We start from the raw sequence: 18718 nt of genomic DNA, 5'->3' as shown, positions 1-18718 counted from the left end.
CTACCCATCCCTCCTCTCAGCCTCCCTCCGTCCACACCAGCCGACCGCGCCCCTCCCCAGGAACATGAGCTCCAGCGTGGACTCGGGTCTGGACAAAGCCCCCGGTGCCGAGGCCATCACGCTGTCGTTCACAGAGGACGGCGCTCTGACCGAGGTAGGGACCACACGCTGAGTACAACAGGACTCAACACTCTCTCCTGCCAGTCTCCTCTCCTCTGTCATTCGTTGTGTCAGACTAAGCCTTTTAATATACAGCAGACGCATAATTGAAAAATGAGCAAAACACATATTTGAATTCTCCCTCCCAGCGTACAAGTGAACTTTCCTTGGCATTGGCTGGGGCTGTGATTGGAACGTTGCCATAGCAACTCTTTCCATTTTCTGATTTTTGTTTTTGATATGACGCTCCGACTGCATTAAATGTGATGTGGCAGCCGACACTGACACCAGCCGACACTGACCAACACGGTCAGTGTCGGCTGGTAGTACAGACGGCTCAGGAACCAGCCAACCAGCATCGACCCCTCATCAGCACTCTCCCCCCGCCTCCCCCCCTATTTCTATCCTCACCCTCTGCTCATCTCTTGGTTGCTGCTCTGTTCCTCTCTCTCTCTCTCTCTCTCTCTCTCTCTCTCTCTCTCTCTCTCCACCTACCTCTTCCTCACCACCTTCTCCTTGGTTTCCACAACACTCCCTCACCCCTTCCTCCCTTGTCCTCCCCCTCCGTCTTACTTTCTCACTCTGCTCCTTCTCTCCTCATCTACCTCTCTCTCCTTCTCCCTTCCCTTCTACTCCCCTGCGTCTCTCACTCCCGCCCCCCTCCTCCTATGCTTCTCTCCCTCCCTCCCTCCTACTTCTCCCTCTCCTACCCTCTTGCTCCCTCCTTCCCTCCCTCCTCCCTCCCCCTTCTCCTCCTCTGCCTTACTCTCTCTCACTCTCTGTTTTGCTCCCACCCTCTTTCTCTTTCCCTCCCCCCTCCCTTTGTCTCCCCCCCCCTCCCTCTGACGTCCCCCCCCCCTCCCTCTAGCTGATGCGTCAGCGCGTGGCGGCCCTGCAGCGCACGGGCCAGAAGCGGCAGGACGGCGAGCGGCTGCTGCTGCCCCACGAGGCCGCCTACCGCCTGGACTTCCGCGTCCAGGAGCTGGCCTTCACGCGCTGGCACGTGGCGCTCACCGGCCACGGGCGCGTCACCGTCACGGGCATCTCCCAGCTCTGGACCCCCGACCTCACACACCTCATGACCCGCCAGCTGCTGGAGCCCGTGGGCACCTTCTGGCGCAACGCCGGCGACCCGCTGGACCTGCCGCTCAAGTGCCTGGAGGCCGACATGCAGGAGTTCGGCGAGCGCATCGCCGAGATGGCCAAGGTGCGCAAGGTCATGTACTTCCTGATCGCCTACAAGGAGGGCGCCACGCCCGACAAGGTCAGCTGCTCGCTGGAGTTCACGCCCGAGTAGTGGGACCGGTGGACCCCCAACCCCCCTGATGGGACCGGTTTCCTGAGGTCAGCGGCGGTCAGCTGTACGTCGGGGGGCCGGGGGGTCCGTTGAGACGCTTCACCGTCACCCCTTTTCAAGAGCACTTCTGATTTTCATCCTCTTCTGGACTTTGTTTCGACGTCTTTGCTCATCGTCTTTGCTCGTCCGTAGATCTCTGTTTTGCATGCATTAGAAACCATTACATCTCCTGCCTGACGGGGGGGCCGTGTGTATGAAGGCGACGAGGGACGGCGTGTGCTTGTAGCGTGTAGTTCGTTTGGCGGCCTGCTAACGTGTAGCGACATAGAACAGCTCCTGTTTGCCTCATTTGTTTTTGAAAAGCAGATGTTTAAACGGTTCAACGCTTCAACGCTTTCGGTTCAAAAACCGAAATTCATTCTCGAAATGTTGTACATTTGAATTGAAACTTTAAAAGAAAAATTAAATTTTTAAGAGAATTTGAAAATGAGTTACCATTGAAACACTTTAAATAATAAGGAAGTGATAACAAAATCTAAAGTACGTCAAATCTGTTAATAATAAAGCCTTTTTATACCAAATCTTAATAAAATTATGAATCTTGGCTTTTTTACAGCTTTTTTTTGTTTGTGTGGTTCAATTAAATCTTTAGTATGTGCAATTGTGTACAACACGAAAAAGAAGAGCAGAATTGGATCAATTAATCCCCTCAAACATTGATCAATAGAGTGACGCGTGTGTGCGTGCGTCCATGCGCCTGTGCCTGCTCTCTTGTTGTGTGTCTGCTAGTGACAGTAGACAGGAACAAGGGAGGAAAGATAAATATAGAGGGGAAAAGAGGAGAGAGAGAGAGAGAGAGAGAGAGAGAGAGAGAGAGAGAGAGAGAGAGAGAGAGAGAGAGAGAGAGAGAGAGAGAGAGAGAGAGAGAGAGACACACACAGAGATAGAGACACACAGAGATAGAGATAGAGAACTAGAGTCTAGTTTCAGAAATATCGGAAGTAATATGGGAAATACAATCTTCGAAGACATAACCCACTTAATTCTAACGCTTCCTCAGTCATGCTAACTGCGTGAACACGACCCGTTGATGTCAGCAGAGAGGTCAGATGTCACTAGGGGCTGTTGCCACTAGGGGCGCTCTGGTACTTCCCTGGTGTGATGTCATCAGAGTGCACTGGCCCCAGCAACACATCTGTTTGTTCTGCATGAGGGGGTAAGTCAGCAAAACACACTGGCCCCTTGTTACCTAGTCCCCTTGTCACCTAGTCCCCTGGTTAGGTAGTCCCCGAGTCCCACCACAATGAGGCTGTTCTCTCACTGTCCTTTTACCTCACTCTCCCTCTCCCTCTTTCCTTCCCTCCCGACTCCTCCTCTGCAATTTCAGTAATGGAGGACAGATGTGTTCAACAAACCATTTCTGTCTGATAGACGAGATATCTCTGGTCAAGAAGAGATTTTGAAAGAAAAGGGGTTTGAAATACACACAACAGAAAGCTGTCCCACTTTTAGCCACGGACTCAACATAACCGTGCTAATATCTTCCTTTTTTGGCGGTAGCTTATTATTCCTTCATTTGAGCTTGTGCTAATGTTTTGAGACCTTCTTAATACCAGCTACAGCTGTATAACATTATGACACGCATCTCCATTCACCTACTATTGTATCAGAATTTGTATTGGAAGACAGCAGAACTATGAAACTGTTATAAGCTGTACATACTGTTGTTATACTGTTGTATTTATTGATTTGTATATCTTTGTTTAGTCTCGCTCTCTCTCTCACCTTCTGCCACAGCGCCTCCCTGGACGCCAGGCTGGAGCAGGCCGCCACGAACCAGCAGTTGCCCAGCTGGCCCTGGTGCAGGTCGTGGGCACTGAGTCCATCCACGAAGAGATGGGGGTCACTGCAAAGCTCCTGGGGGAGGGAGGGAGGAAACAAATAAAGAAATCAGACTCTCTTACAGATCTGCCAACACCAGGGGGTGCCATAACACTCTGAGCAGATGCACACACACACACAACCACAACCACACACACACACACACACACACACACACACACACACACACACACACACACACACACACACACACACACACACACACACACACACACACACACACACACACACACACACACACACACAGTAACATTCATGTTATTGTAGTAATGAGTTGGCTCTCGATCACAGTAAACACTGGCAGGATATCTCGACTCAAGGACACAAACAACAAACAAATCGCTCCGTTGAGATGTTAATGTTCATGGAACTGCTAGTTATATGACATGACAACTAATAGTGTTGTCATACATACTAGTAAGTCATTTATTTGGCAATGAACGCTTTACACTAAAGTTTAGGTAACAGCAAGTCAAAGACAGTGGCTTTCAATCACTTTTCAACACTCCACACACCCAGAGATGGGCAGAGATGGTGTGTGATAGTGTGACAGTGTGTGTGTGTGTGTGTGTGTGTGTGTGTGTGTGTGTGTGTGTGTGTGTGTGTGTGTGTGTGTGTGTGTGTGTGTGTGACCTCTGTCTTTCTAAAGCACATCCTGGTCTAGGACTACTGTCGGTATGGTTATTTTTCCAATAGCCACCAGATAACCGGCCCACTGCCAGCAAGGTGCTCTGGGTGGAGTAGACCTCTCCGGTTACCAGGTCAAAACTACCATGGGAACCATGGATGGGAAAACCCTACGGGGCAAAATGGGTGATGAAAGATGTTGAGCTGCTACGTTGAACTTATAAGTTGTTTAAATGTATGATCTCTGATTGGTTGATCCGTAAGCTACTTTGTTCAGCTACTCCTAACTTTAACCGTAGTTAAAGGCTTCTTCTGAGCCTCATTTGTAGAACACTTTGGATAGAAGCTGGGAACGACTAAATGTAAATGTTAGTTTCAGTTTATCTTTAACTGTCCAGGTTGTAATTTTGCACAGCTGGGGTCTTAGGTTGATGAAAACCTTGTTCGACTTGTAAGGTCTGCGATCAAAAGCACCTCTTGTTCCAGGAGCCGCTGCCCTCTTTTAAATGACAAGCTAATCTCCGGGACTCTGGGAGGCCCCGACCACAGAGCATATGGATTCAAGCTCCCACTGGCAGACTGCCAAATGACAGGAGTGACTTAAACCCAACACAAACACACACCCTAGAAGATGACTAAGCACGGCAGCTACGGAAGGCGTACTGTATTTTTAGTTCGGCATAACAACATGTAAATGTAGCCTAATCTTAGCGTAGCGTGTTCACAAATCATCTGGGCCGGTCCTTATGACGGTGAACTGGGTCTGGCAGAGAACATACTGCAGAGAACATTTAAAACATGTCCAGTTAGTTTCAGTGGATATTTGTTTAAAGCCAAAGCTTTACTTAGTCAGGATTGACGGCTCCTCGGAAACAGAACGAGTTATTGTCTTCAGTCTGTCAGCCGGTTGATACTACTGATGGATTGAAGAATGGCCTTTCCTAGGTCTTATCTCAGAAGAGTGTAGATCATTAATGTTTCATGCTTATCACCCATTAGAGCCCTGGGCCTAGTGAAGCTTTTTGTGGGTGCGCTAGGAGACCAAACACTCATCGCACACCAGCCGCACCTTACTAGCATCTGGTGCTTCACTGGAGGCCAGGCAGGGCGTTCTAACAAGGTTACTCTTCAGATAAAGTACAACCACCAGGTTCTGTTTCACGTACATGAGCTGAAAGCCGACTGAACTGGATGGCTCCTCGACAGTGGAGCATTGGGCTGCAACGATCATTCATTGATGAGTCAATCAACAGGAGATTAATGAAATCTGATTTTGACAGATGAAAAGTCATTTGTGAATTATAAATACATTTGCTGCTTGACGCTTCTGTAATTTGGTTCATTGATTAGAATATCAACAAAATCAAGAATATTTAAGACTTCACCTTGCACTCTGGTGACTTGTAATGAGCATTTTTCCCGTTATTGCTAACATTTAATAGACTCGCTAGATCAATTGTAAATGATTACTGTTTTATTAATTAACTACAACCCTTAAGAGAACCCAAAGGTCCTCCGTGAGTATACCTCACCACCCAAACTGCTGCTGGCACGGTGCACCGCTATGATTGGTGCGTCGAATGCGTCTCTAGAATCTTTGTGTTGCTGACATTCCATTGTTATGCTACTAACACACCGTTGTGTCGCCAACTGATCCGTTGTGGTGGTGATTGACAAGTGATGACTCACAAGATGTTAAGCAATAGGCAAAACCACCACAAAAAACTATAATCTTTTCTTCTTTATTATTTTGTTCTTAAAATCAAAATGACAATCTGGCCAATTACCTCTGAAGCTCTCCCAGCTATCACCCTGTTCAATTTAATGACTAATAATAATACTATGACTATGTCACACATTTAGACAACACGTAATCCTGTTCAACTTAATTTCTAATACATTTACACAACATTTTACCAAGTCAAACTTAATACATTTACACGTCACATAAACCTGTTCAATAACATGATCTGACGAAACCATACAACATTCGTCTTTGAGCATGTGGCCAAGAAAACATGCATGTCTAAATAATATTATTTTCAATATTCAAAAAGAAAATCTGTTTTCCATCGCTTACAGATCAACAAGGACAATACAGAATATGGTTTACAACACAGAAATAAACAGCAGTACAGGTACACTCACATCGTTCCTAACTCCCAGGCAGGTTCTTCCCTGGGCAAATACTCAAAGGAACTGCATCAGTGGAATGGAAAAATGGTAATAGTAGAGACAATGATAGTTGCCCCCGCATTTTATGGTTGGTTTTAAAATCACTGAAGGACATTTCATGAGTGGTCGGATCCCACGTCATTCTGATCCTCTGTAACTTCTGCATCGCTGGGAGATCAACCGATTGTGTACCTTTTTGTGATATGTATCTACCTTTATGAAACACTATTTTAAAACAATCAGGACCAAAGAGATTGAACAAAAAACCCTTCAAAGAAATCGTTTCTATACCAGATTTTCTGTAGATACCATTGCAAACACCAAGCTCCCAGTGGGCGCCGTCTCCCACCTCTACCTCCCAGGTGCAGGTCCCTGATTCAAGTGACCTAGATCCCAGCACGCCATACACCAGCCTCTCTGGGTTCTCAGGGAGCTGTTGTCTCGCTCCACATCTCACGCTGGTCAGATCATCAGACAAGTGGAGATCGGGGGCAGCGGTGTTGGGGTCCAAGATCACAGGAAAGTAGGAGACGTTGTCCTCCAGCTTCTTCAGGACTGCGTAGGCCAGGTTGCCCAGGTGTTTGGCCACGTCCAGCAGCGCCCCCTCGGGTAGAGCCGGCGAGGGTCGGGGCTGGGCTGCTTTATCTGCTGTAGCCTTGTACTTCTTCAGGAAGGAAACGTCTCCAGCCCCCAGCTGCTGCTCCATCTCTGTGACTGTTTGTGAAATGGTTTCTATCTGCATCGACAGCTCCTCAATCTTCTTCTTTATCTTCTGACCTTTCATCTGCTCTTCGTCTCTCAGCGCTGTGATCCTGAACTTCTCTTCATCTTGGAGAAACTGGTGAAGCTTCTCAAACTCATTTTGAATCTGTCTCTCGGTGTGCGCGGTCTGGACTTTAATGTGTGCTGCAATTTGATCACACTTTCTCTTGGTCTCAACAAAGTCGTTTAACTTCACCTTCTGGGATTTTAGTAATTCCTGAATTTCTTTCCTGTGGCTCGGGGCAGCTTCATCCACAGGAAGGAATCTGTGTTTGGCGTGTTTTTCAGAATCTCGACAGATGGGACACGCCGTCTCCAGGTCATCGAGACAGAAGAGCTTTAGTTTCTCACCGTGCAGAGGGCATAGATCCGCGTTCCCCCGCTGGAAGGCTTCCGAAAGGTTCTTCAGAGCAATATTCCTGGGTGGTTCGGTCTTTGAAGATCTCCTCTTGCAAAGTGGACACAGGTGTTCCTGGCTTTGCGTCCACCAACTCTGCAGACAGCCTTTGCAGAAACGGTGACTACACGATAGGATAACAGGGTCGTTAAAGATGTAATGGCAAACCGAACAGGACAGATCGTTCACTAGGGATGTTATGTCCGCCATTGTAGCAACAGAGTGATACAAAACGACTGATCCGACCCGTATGCGAGTCTTGGCGTTCTCTCGTTGGCTCGCTTTTGCTTTCCCTTTCAAAGTTTCACTTTGAGTAGTGACGTGGAATCACTGTGCGACAGTCTCCCTCACTATCTTAAAGGCCCACTATGCAACTTCGGGAATTTCTTCGCTGTTTTCTTGGTTTTGGCACGCACATTTCTATACACAGCGCCCCCTACAGCTTCGTAGTAGATATTTTACAACACTGTCGTAACAACTCGTTGACTACCCTTCCCCATGCACTTCTACGCGAGCCATGTGCATTTGTTTTCAAAGAAGCCGGCGAATGCCGTGTCCGAAGTAAATGTTCATGAAGGGTAGGCAAGGTTATACATTTTTAAAATGGTGTATTTGTATTGCAATAAACATAAAGCCATCCTTTTTTATAGTTGACGGGGAGAATTTATATCCTAGATTATAATTGTTTTATCTTAGGTTGAACAGAACAATCAGTGTGAGAGTGTTGGCCAACATAATAATCTAAATAAACAAGAACCTGGATTCGGGGATTCAGTCTGTATCAGGGGGACGAGACAGACGAACAGCAAAACACCAATGGAAACAAAGGTGTTTATATGGTTGCAACCAAGCAAGCTAGAAACATACAGGGCTCGCAACAAAACGGTCGAGAAAACATTTTTTACAGGGCTCACAACTAAATGGTTTGATCAAACACATGTGTACAGAGACTATCAACATCAAGAATACCACGAGGACAAAGTTCACCCAAGGGTACTTTCAATTTCAAAAGCAACACGGCCAAGTTGGAGTCTGATTTGCAGTCTTCTTTTTCTTTCAGTTCACGCTATTCCTGAAAAGCTTGCCCATCGTTTACTCGTGTCTGTCCTCTCTGTCGGTCAGTCTTCCTTTTCTCTTCTTCTGTTCCTCCGACATTGGGTTTCTCTGTCTCTTTTTAGTCGGCTGATCTATGATGAATGTAACAATCCCTTAGTTACTTGTGTTTATATCGAGCCGGTTCCGTGTTTGGGGGTCTGTGCCGTAAAGCAATTCGTTACTTCGCGAGACCCGAGACTCCCACGAGAGTGGGCGGCGGGTCGCCGGCAGAAACATATTCCTTTTCTCCGCCAAGATGCGCAAGGGGGAGTTGAAACAACGAACAATCGAACAAAAATGTATAACGGAACCATCGCAATGACTCCTAGCCTGTTATATTAAGGTAAATCAAGCCAAAAAAGTTGCATAGTTCCCCTTTCACTCGTGTCTGATCTCTTTTCTGGTCCATTCTTTTTTTGTTCCACCGACAGTCGCCTCTTGGGTTCCTTATCAGTCGATAGATCCATGATGAATGCAACAATTGCCTCGCAACTGGCTGTTTATATCTAGCCGGTGCCATGTTTGGGTGTGTGTCTGTGCCGTAAAGCATTTTCGAAACTACAATCTGACTACATTTTCGAGGATACTTCCGCTGCGTCACATCCGGAATGTCCCGGTCCGAGCAGATCAAGTTGCATATGCGCTTTTTCACTGTAGAGGCGACATGGGAAAATGACACACCCACCAATCGACCCAGAAATGGATGCAGAACCATCAGCATAACTCTCAACCTGCATACTTAATGTAATTTTGGCAAAAAAAGTTGCATAGTGGGCCTTTAAGGGAGTGGCCACTATGTCCTCAGTTCCTAAATGCATTTATTTATAATTATTAGAAAATATTATTATATTTCTTTTTGCTTTTTGGTTGTTATTCAATTGTTTCTGAACGTCTGCTTTGAATATGGAGGCGGATAAAGTGACTCATGAAAACGTCTTGCACACCGAGATGTTTTTTATATTTTTTATTTTTGCCTTAGGCCATTTCTTTGTTTATTGCGTCAACCCTCCTATTATGTTCAAATAAATGTACAACTTTGATACTACTTTAGGCCTTCCTACTGACCATCTTCATAGCCCAGTAAATGATACATGACTGCCTATGGCAGTACTTTTTTTTTTTCTTAAGGATTTTGAAGATAAAAAGCCATTGAATTCAATGAATATTTATGCACTGAATTAACGTATCTGGATTTTTTTTGCCTCTGAATTGAACTCTTAAAATGTTCAATAAATCATTTTCAGCTTTATTTTTTAAATGTTAAAAAATTGAGCATTGATCAGCATTTTACAGACCGATACAATGGATAGGGCGTTTAGTAAGGTCCACCACTGTTGCTTTTCTCATTCATTTATTCATTTCACACATCACATCATTCAAACATCATTTATTTTGAATATTTTATATTGAAAAACAAAAGGTTACCGCTTCGTTTTCAGCTATTCATTGAAGACGTCAGCCCATTCTGATACACCTACTTCTAGACATCGTAACTCATTCCTTTTTCAACCGTTTACCATCGTTCAAACCATTAAGCAAATCTACACACTTGTATCTTCAATTCTATGGAAACAGAATTTTGATAGCATTTATACTTTTTCAGAATCACAGTTTTAGTTTCAAACCGGCATCGTTTTCAGTTGCTTATAATAATTTAGGTCACCATAGCAACGCCGGTAAACAAACCCCGCCGAATAGTAGAATCTCTGGACTGAAAAGGCAGATCTGATTCGACTGGCAGTTTACACAGATAAAGGGGTAGTTCGGAATTTTAGACATAGGCCTGATTCCCAAGTGAGCATTGGTATTCTATATCACTGGAGACAGTTTTCAACACATTTCATACAGTCCTTATAGTTGCAGAGTTCGCTCGTGCTAGGCTAGCGCACGTCAACGGGCAATGCTAGCCTGCTATTAAAAAGTCTTACCCACTCCACAGTACACCCGAGGTAAATCAATTATAACGACAGACTATAAATCTAAATGTCTGTTTATAGAATAATGTTAGAAATAAAACCAACCTTGCATTGCATTGCATTTTGAGGGAATTGCGGGGTCTCAGCAGCAGTGTTTATATTCCTGTACGTAGGCTACGGCAGCGGCGGACTGATACCTAGGTTACCTGCCGCTGTCATTGCTACAAACGCAGAGTACAGTGAACGCGTATTCAATTAACAAGATATGCCCACGTTTGGAGGAGTTAGCGATGCATCTGCTTTTGAAGACGATTATGAGGAATTTGTTGTATCCAACGAACCGTACATGTACGAGCCGGTGTTTTGATGTCCAAGTCAGCAGCAACAAGCCACAGTTGAGTCCTTTCTGGATCTCGCACTGGAAATTGGTGGAAACTTTGTGGTGCCCATCTGTACCGTTTATTTCTAAAAGCACACTGAACCATCATGTTGCCTAGTCGTTCAATTGCGCTTCTGTCCCACGCTTCTCTGTTTACGTTCTTCTGTCGTGATTCGGTTACAAACCTAACCAGCGCATAGTAAAATTCCGCTTCTGCTGAGAAAGTAGTCCCTCGATGATTCATGCGATGCAAGGTTAGTTTTATTTCTAACATTATTCTATCAACACAGACATTTAAATCTATAGTCTGGCGTTATAATTGATTTACCTCGGGTGTACTGTGGAGTGGGTAAGAGTGTTTTTAATAGCAGGCTAGCATTGCCCGTTGACGTGCGCTAGCCTAGCACGAGCGAACTCTGCAACTATAAGGACTGTATGAAATGTGTTGAAAACTGTCTCCAGTGATATAGAATACCAATGCTCACTTGGGAATCAGGCCCCATGTCCAAAATTCCGAACTACCCCTGTAAGATGTTCAAATGTATTTAAAAAAGGTTAAGCTAAAACATGCTTAGATAAAGTTGTTAAAATGTGTTAAGAAATGTGTTTAAAAAAAAAACAAAGATGTAATGTTTCAGAATAACGTTTAAAATGTTTAAAAAATATTTTTCAAAAATGTTTCAAATGTTTGGGGGGGGGGGGCTCAGCTGAAATCTTTTCTCTGAGGGGGGGCTCACTCTCTCACACTTTGAAAACCCCTGATTTAGATGACATTAGCTGCAGTCAGTCTACCCTGTCTTGTAACTGGGGATCAGCATGTCATGTCAAGTAATGTCAGTTCTTGGTGGTTGAGATATGACAAGGGGGTATAATTGTGTTTGAGAAACAACAGGATGGTCAGAATGTCTTATCTCACTTGCTTCGTTCTCATCAGGAGCACACCCTGAAAGCCCAGCGGCCACACAGATATTTTCCTGTCTGGTGGTCATTTTCAACATGTTTAGTTGAGGCACAAATGCAAAGAGAAATGTTGCCTGAATTATCAAAGTTCTCGCGGCAACTTTGTTTGCCCCGTCCCACATACCGCAAGAATTATCAGAGTTCTCGCGGTTGTATGTTTGCCCCACCCCCCATGCTGCAAGTATTATCAGCGTTGTAACGAGAACTGTCAGTGATTTCTCGCGGGAAATATGTCCAATCAATTATCATCCAACACAAAAAAAACAAGATTTTTTTTGTGTTGGATGGTTTTATAGAAAAATACTGCTGGGGGTCAAAATAACCCCAACAACACCGATGTGTACAAAATGTGTACAGGACATGTGTTCTTTTTGTTTTCCATGTTTACCCCATGGAGTTAGGAAAAGTAAGAAATCTAGCTGAATAAAGTATGTTTGTTTTTAGAGACTCTTAATATTGAATCGGGTCAAATTGTCCCCTATCATAATAGGAGGGTTAAGCACTTTCTTGTGAAGCACTTTGGTGCGGCTCAGCCGTGTGTAAATGCGCTATAGAAATAAAAATTGACTTGACACCAATAATCGAAACACAGAAAGGTAGCTGGACCAACTACCTCCAGGACTACTGTTTGTACTGCACTGTGCTTTTATTTGATTTAAGGTTAAGACAGGGAGTGTACTGACTTGGCCTCACAGAGCCAGTGAGATATCAATAAATCCCGTATCAATCATTGACATTTCACCCAGCTGTAGTCAGGATGCAGTTTGCTTCACTTCAGCACGAGGGCTTTGGAAGTCAAACAAACACACCTCGTCTAACCCATACCGAGGCGGAGGCATCCAGCGACGCCCGAGTACACACAGATACACAAATCAAACCCACAACAAAATGACCCAGCATGCACCACTCTGCGGTGGAACATGATGTAGCTGAAGTGTGGGTACCACCCAACCGCTTCCTGTCCCAGAGAACACAGAACCCATCTCCCCCACTCCACAGACTCTGTTACCATCCCATGTATTATAACTGTCTCCCCCCCTCCTCCCTGGGTGGGGGAAATCAGGGAGGTGGTCCTGATTTACTTTCAAATAACTCCTTTTCTGAACCTTTATTTACCCCTGTTCCATGTCAGGGAGAGCGACGTGTGCAACAGCTAATGCTAGCTGCAGTGGGATTGTTTGACTTGAGTGAATCGTTTTTTATACAAGTTTGAAAATGCTCAAATATAAAGGGGAAATGTATCGATGCATTTTAACTGAAAGTAAAATGACGGCATCATTGTTCATTGTTCATCAGAGTTGGTTCCGCTCCAAGTCGCGTTGTGTTTATTTGTGAAGAATGGATGTCCCTTTGGTGTATTTTCATAATGCAAAGTGCACACCCTTCCCTTTGAGACTAAACCACATCAGAGTCAGCATCTCTTCAGCAGCCTCCCACTGACCCACTCAATGTTGAACAGTCTGGCTTGGCTGTGCAGCCCACTGCAGCAGAACACACTTTTCCTCTCATGCCGCTTTCACACCAAAAAGAACCGAGAGCCAGTTCCGGGCTGGTGCTAGGGCCAGTTCCAAACTGGTTCCAGCCTTACCCCAGTTAAGAACCGGTTGGTTTCACACCGGCGAGAGCCAGCCACGGAGCCGGCGTGAGCAACGTCATGACGTCACTGCAAACGTCTCCGCTAGTGAGCTTGGACAGAAGCATACGTCCGACATCTTTCTTTATTCAGGGTGGAAATAGTAACATAGTTACGCCATTAAATGCGTTTATGGAAACATTTTTAGCGAGAAATGTGCATTTTACTTTCATAATGTTCGCTCGGTGAATGTGAAGGATGTTTGGTTTGATAGTTATGACGAAGAGGGAACGCTCCGTTCACTTGCATGGACATGGACTCATCTAGCTGCGTTGGCGCGTTGACGCGTTGAAGGTTGAACCACCACACAATGATCAAGCGTCAGGTTAGGCCCGCAGAAGAACCCTCGCGCCAGTTTCAAACACAACAACAATAATTTCGTTCGTTCTTTGAATATTCCGATTTAAAACAAAATCAGAAAAAACAAAAAAGAACCATACACGGATTCACGTCCATTGTTTACTTCGGTGTTTTAAAAAATGCCGGTCTTCGTTGGTCTTCGTGTTTATGAAGGTACGGATAACGCCCCGTGCCCACTACCTCCTTCAGTCAACGGAGGTGGGAAGGCGTTGCTGACTGATGGGGGAGTAGTCTTTGCAGAGGCATCCGTCAGCCAATCAAATCGCTTCGCCGGGTTCTTCCCGCTACTTCCTGCTTGTTGCGATGCAAGATGACCCGCTTTCCCGCTTTCCAGTATCGTCAGAGCCCGAGTCGCGTCACAGTGCTTAAATTTGCAGACGCGATCTGATTGGATGACGGATCCGTCGCTGCCGAAAAAGTTGAACATTTTTCAACTTCTTGACTGAGCCGAAGGCTCCAACGGAACGTACGGATCCACAATGCATTGCGTGTCCGTCCCCATTAAAGTCAATGGAGATCACGCAACGGACGCATGTAGTGGGCACGGGGCGTAACTCCTCCCCCTGCCCCCTGCGTAAAAGCGGTTCTCGTTCTAGCCCAGCTCTAAAGTGGGGCCAGAGTTGAACCGATTTTTAGGGGCCGGAGCCGGTTCTTTGTGCGGTGTGAAACCAAAGCCCTGGCCCTAGCTCCGAACTGGCCCGGAACCGGCCCCGATTTTGCGGCGGTGTGAAAGGGGCATCAGACAGGGAAACGTACCGACTGCAGACACACAAGTTTTGTTTTTTTGCTCCTATCCAAACAGACCTCAGCCCAAAGGTTATATAAACACACAAATGCAACATTTGCGCTCTCTCTCTCTCTCTCTCTCTCTCTCTCTCTCTCTCTCTCTCTCTCTCTCTCTCTCTCTCTCTCTCTCTCTCCCTCCCTCTCCCCCTCTCTCTCTCTCACCTTGGGTCTCTTCCATGTCACTCGGCCGATGCTGTTGTCCTCGTAGAAGAGGGAGCGGTCGGCGGCGGGGAACAGCGGGTCCTCAAACAGACGGCCCCCCTCCCGACACTGGCTCCTCAGCGTGGAGAAGGACTGGCCCTCGTACGGGACCACCATCGCCCTGGAAACCACAGCGCCCGGTTACACACACTTAAAGATGAGGGAGCGGCGGAGTGATCCCATTAGGGAGCCGGTGATGGAGTGAGGCGGCGGCTGGGAGTGGGGGAACGGGCTCTCGAGACAGAGATCGTGAATGAGCGAGCGAGCGAGCAAGGGAGTGAGTTGAGCGAGTGATGCGTTTTGTTTTAACTGTGTATTGTAGCGACCAGGCTCTGAGATCCTCACAAAGATGTCCACACAAACATGATTAAAAGGGTTATGTCGTATTGATGCATCCAAAATAAAGAAATGTAAGAATGAAAGCTGAGGTGTGTCAGTGGTGTGTGTAGCGTAACTTAAAACCAGGCCAAAATTTCCCCAAACATCAGCCACAGAACCAAGAGGAACAAAACCAACCTGTGTCTTTTTTAGGGAACAGAGAGAGAGACAGGCAGGCTGATGTGCTCCACCTTATAAAGCCTCCAAGCCTCACCTGTACAGGTGCCTTACATTAGCTGAACCTCTCATCCCTGCCCCCCTGCTCCACACACACACACACACACACACACACACACACACACACACACACACACACACACACACACACACACACACACACACACACACACACACACACACACACACACACACACACACACACACAACAGTTCCTCTGTGAAAACACAGAGGAACCAGCAGGCAGAGAGGCAGAGTTGAGTTTCAGTGTCGGATGCAAAAAGACCAGACACCTGCCTTTTTAAGTCAATAGGAAAATTGTGATTTAATCTTCGTTATGCAAGTAGTATTCAGTGGCTAGCTTTCCTGTTTTAAAGATTTATTTCATAAAGGAGTTATTCAGGATTTAACATTAATGACTTTTGGCCATAGAAAACAATGGAGCGGCCATTAAATTCCCGCCCTTAATGTGCCAAATATGGATTGTATCAGCTTCAGGTTACATCTCAAGCAATAGCATGAAATCAAAGATCCAAGCAAACTAAAACTAAGAAATCTAAGACCTCACAACATCGTCGTGTGAACACAAATGTGCGAAGTCACAGAAGCTGCCTCCATATATTTCTACAGTCTATCCACCCATCTGGTTGGGTTTTGGGGTACAGGAAGTGCATTGGGAGAACGGTCTCTCTGGTGGGGTGTCTGATGTCATGATCAGCATGACAGCCAGGCCCTGGGATACAGTCCCCTCCTCTGTCCTGATACTGGAAGAAAGATATGTTACACTTCCTCAACAAGTGTGGGTAGTTGGCATCCATCGAACAGTTACCCTATGCATGTTATTAACTGTGTGTGTGTGTGGGTGTGTGTGTGTACACACACACACACACACACACACACACACACACACACACACACACACACACACACACACACACACACACACACACACACACACACACACACACACACACACACACACACACACACACAGTGAGTCAGAAGAATAAAAGGAGGAAGTCAGCAGGTCACATGACAAAACAGAAACCAACATGTCTTACTGGCGGATCAACCGCAACGCGAACACGCAAAATGTTTCTGACACAGTACAATTAATACGAGACAGACAGTACTTAACAGGACCATTTTTGTCCTGTGTGTGTGTGTGTGTGTGTGTGTGTGTGTGTGTGTGTGTGTGTGTGTGTGTGTGTGTGTGTGTGTGTGTGTGTGGGTGTGTGTGTGTGTGTGTGTGTGTGTGTGTGTGTGTGTGTGTGTGTGTCCTCTGTCTCTTTTTTTTTGTCACCAACCAAAGTGGCCTTTGTTTTGCTCAAACGGCAGCAGGAAGTTCTGAATCTGGTTATTGAAAAAATACTTTTGAGTCACTTAACTACATTCCATCTTGATAAAATAGAGTGAGGTATTCCAGCAGCTTCGACGACAGAAAATACACTTCGCAAGTCTATTCAAACACTTTGACCAATATTTGTTTCTCCTTAGTTTGTTGTATAAAATGCTATGGTTACAACACTATACAACACTATGGTTGTATTATGATTACATTATGTTGCAGTATAATGAATGGGCTATGATTTAAACCCTGAGGAGAAGGAGAGGTCTCGGTAGAGTGTCTCACACACACACACACACACACACACACACACACACACACACACACACACACACACACACACACACACACACACACACACACACTTTCCCAATCGGTATCCTGTTGGTAACTGAAGTATGTTAGTTTACCTTTCTGTCGTATGGGTTGGGGAGGGAAGACTGTCTAAGCCTACATGTCTCAAGTCTCAAGTCTCTCAACGCAAAACCTGTTTCTATACCGAACCTCACTACTCATTCACGCTACCTATATCCGTAGCTAATTTCTACAGTATTTCATTAAAACGAACTGCCAAAACGAAGGGCAAAATTGCTCAGAAAGTTAGGGTATAATGGGGTATAAAGGGTATAATGGGGCAGTTTGAATCCAAACAAACAGCACGTGCTTTCAATAGACGCACAAAGTCACGGAGCTTCCTAAATCAGCCCGTTGATCGAGTCCCTATCATGGGGTCCCAGCCCGCCAGGGGTGTGGTTTAATGCGGAGGCTTCTATGCGCTGAAAATGAGACACTGCAGATCGACACTGTTGTGTCCGGCCGTCTTCGGCAGCCCCACTCAGCAGAAACTATTCGGTAATCATGCCTCGCCTAGACAACATGTTTTCTTTGGAAAATATAAGCACTTTTTCTTAAGCTTTTACATCTCCCATGAAAGGAACCCCAAATAAGCTTTGACTTTCGTTTGAGTGTCTTAAAATAGTCCACCCTTTGACAATTGATACGGGCCAGGGAAAGTCGCAAACATGATTACACAAAATGCGCAGAAGGGGACTATTTATATTTAAATGTTCCACTTAATCATATTTAACTAAACACATGTAACGCCTAGATGGTGTTGGCCGAAAAAGAAAGATGTGTGCCCACCGCAGTAGCGTGAGGCCACTCTAGACAACACGGAGGGGACTGCCTCATTATGAGCTTTAATTACGCACAACACTACCTGGAAAAAAGGTTCTCCCTCGGCGATGCCTGGGCTCTTTCTCCGGTCCTCGGTTCCCTCGGGAGGTTACGGTGTGCTCCCTTATCCCCACTACGGCGTCCGTCTGGATGTTGATGCACTGGAGATGTTTTACAACAAACTACTGGGCTACTTCATGCACGGAGGGAGCCTGGCACATGGGAGGAGGAGGAGGAGGAGGTGGAGCTCTCAGAAGGCAAATCGGGGTTTGGAGTAGGTTTGGGTCGGAGGAAAGCTGGGTTTATTTGAGGACAAGACCATCGACAGCAAAAGAAGATTCCAGGGTTGATTGATGAGAGATGTGGATGTGGAAACGATAGCAGCTCTATCGAAATAGCTACTAGTGTGACTACAATAACGAATGGACTACAGTTTACATTTATTTTGAGGCAATATCCCAATGTTGTAATGTATAGGCCTGGTTATTAAATATATGAAACACGAAGCGTGGTATATGGACGTTTTCGGACTTGTGAAGGAATATAAAAGATTTGTTACACACACAACGTTTATTAGGCACGACTGGCCTCTTGCGGCCAAAATTGTAATTACAGAAATGTTGACCCAAGAAAGCAATTACGCTAAAGATAATAACCATAACAACTTCTCGTGGAAATACATTTTTAAAAAATGGAACACCTTGAACTGTTTATTTTCAAATGGGAAATCTCTCAAAGACTCCACATAACATGAAAACAAAATAATGTACTTTACGAAAATGAAATCATACAACAATACAATACAAACGAATGTAGAAGAAACATAGTCTAAACAAGGTCTATATATTAATAAAAGTTAAACAATAACATTAATTCAAATGGATTTTACAAATCACATTGAGAAAGGCAATTAAAGAATAGCAAAGGGACGATGATGTTCTTTGTGAATGGTGGCTGTGCAAAAAGGTCTAAGAACGTGTGTGTGTGTGT

General features: G+C 45.4%; 3 protein-coding genes across 3 annotated transcripts in view; 1 reads left to right on the top strand and 2 right to left on the bottom strand.

The window, feature by feature from the left end:
- The window catches only part of LOC130405603 (olfactory marker protein-like), a 2006-nt gene extending 52 nt beyond the window's left edge, over nucleotides 1-1954 (top strand). Inside the window, exons 1-2 of the mRNA XM_056610777.1 lie at nucleotides 1-154; nucleotides 1028-1954. The exon at nucleotides 1-154 is cut by the window's left edge and continues 52 nt beyond it. Coding sequence (XP_056466752.1) covers nucleotides 65-154; nucleotides 1028-1456 — 519 coding nt within the window. The 5' untranslated portion in view covers nucleotides 1-64 and the 3' untranslated portion in view covers nucleotides 1457-1954. The remainder of the gene's footprint in view (nucleotides 155-1027) is intronic.
- Nucleotides 1-18001, bottom strand: part of LOC130405601 (calpain-5-like) — a 28264-nt gene extending 10263 nt beyond the window's left edge. The window contains exons 1-3 of the mRNA XM_056610774.1: nucleotides 17772-18001; nucleotides 14611-14770; nucleotides 3242-3373 (exon numbers count right to left, since the gene is read on the bottom strand). Coding sequence (XP_056466749.1) covers nucleotides 3242-3373; nucleotides 14611-14766 — 288 coding nt within the window. The 5' untranslated portion in view covers nucleotides 14767-14770; nucleotides 17772-18001. The remainder of the gene's footprint in view (nucleotides 1-3241; nucleotides 3374-14610; nucleotides 14771-17771) is intronic.
- LOC130405602 (E3 ubiquitin-protein ligase TRIM35-like) lies at nucleotides 3983-10133 on the bottom strand. Its single transcript, XM_056610776.1, has one exon. The coding sequence runs from the start codon at nucleotides 7527-7529 to the stop codon at nucleotides 6141-6143; it is 1389 nt and encodes a 462-aa protein (XP_056466751.1). The 5' UTR covers nucleotides 7530-10133; the 3' UTR covers nucleotides 3983-6140.
- Nucleotides 18002-18718: the final 717 nt, after the last annotated feature.

Source organism: Gadus chalcogrammus, chromosome 16 (assembly GCF_026213295.1).
Source record: "Gadus chalcogrammus isolate NIFS_2021 chromosome 16, NIFS_Gcha_1.0, whole genome shotgun sequence".
NCBI classification, from domain to species: domain Eukaryota; kingdom Metazoa; phylum Chordata; class Actinopteri; order Gadiformes; family Gadidae; genus Gadus; species Gadus chalcogrammus.
Note: the sequence above shows the minus strand (reverse complement) of the source record. Positions and strands in the feature narration are given on the sequence as shown.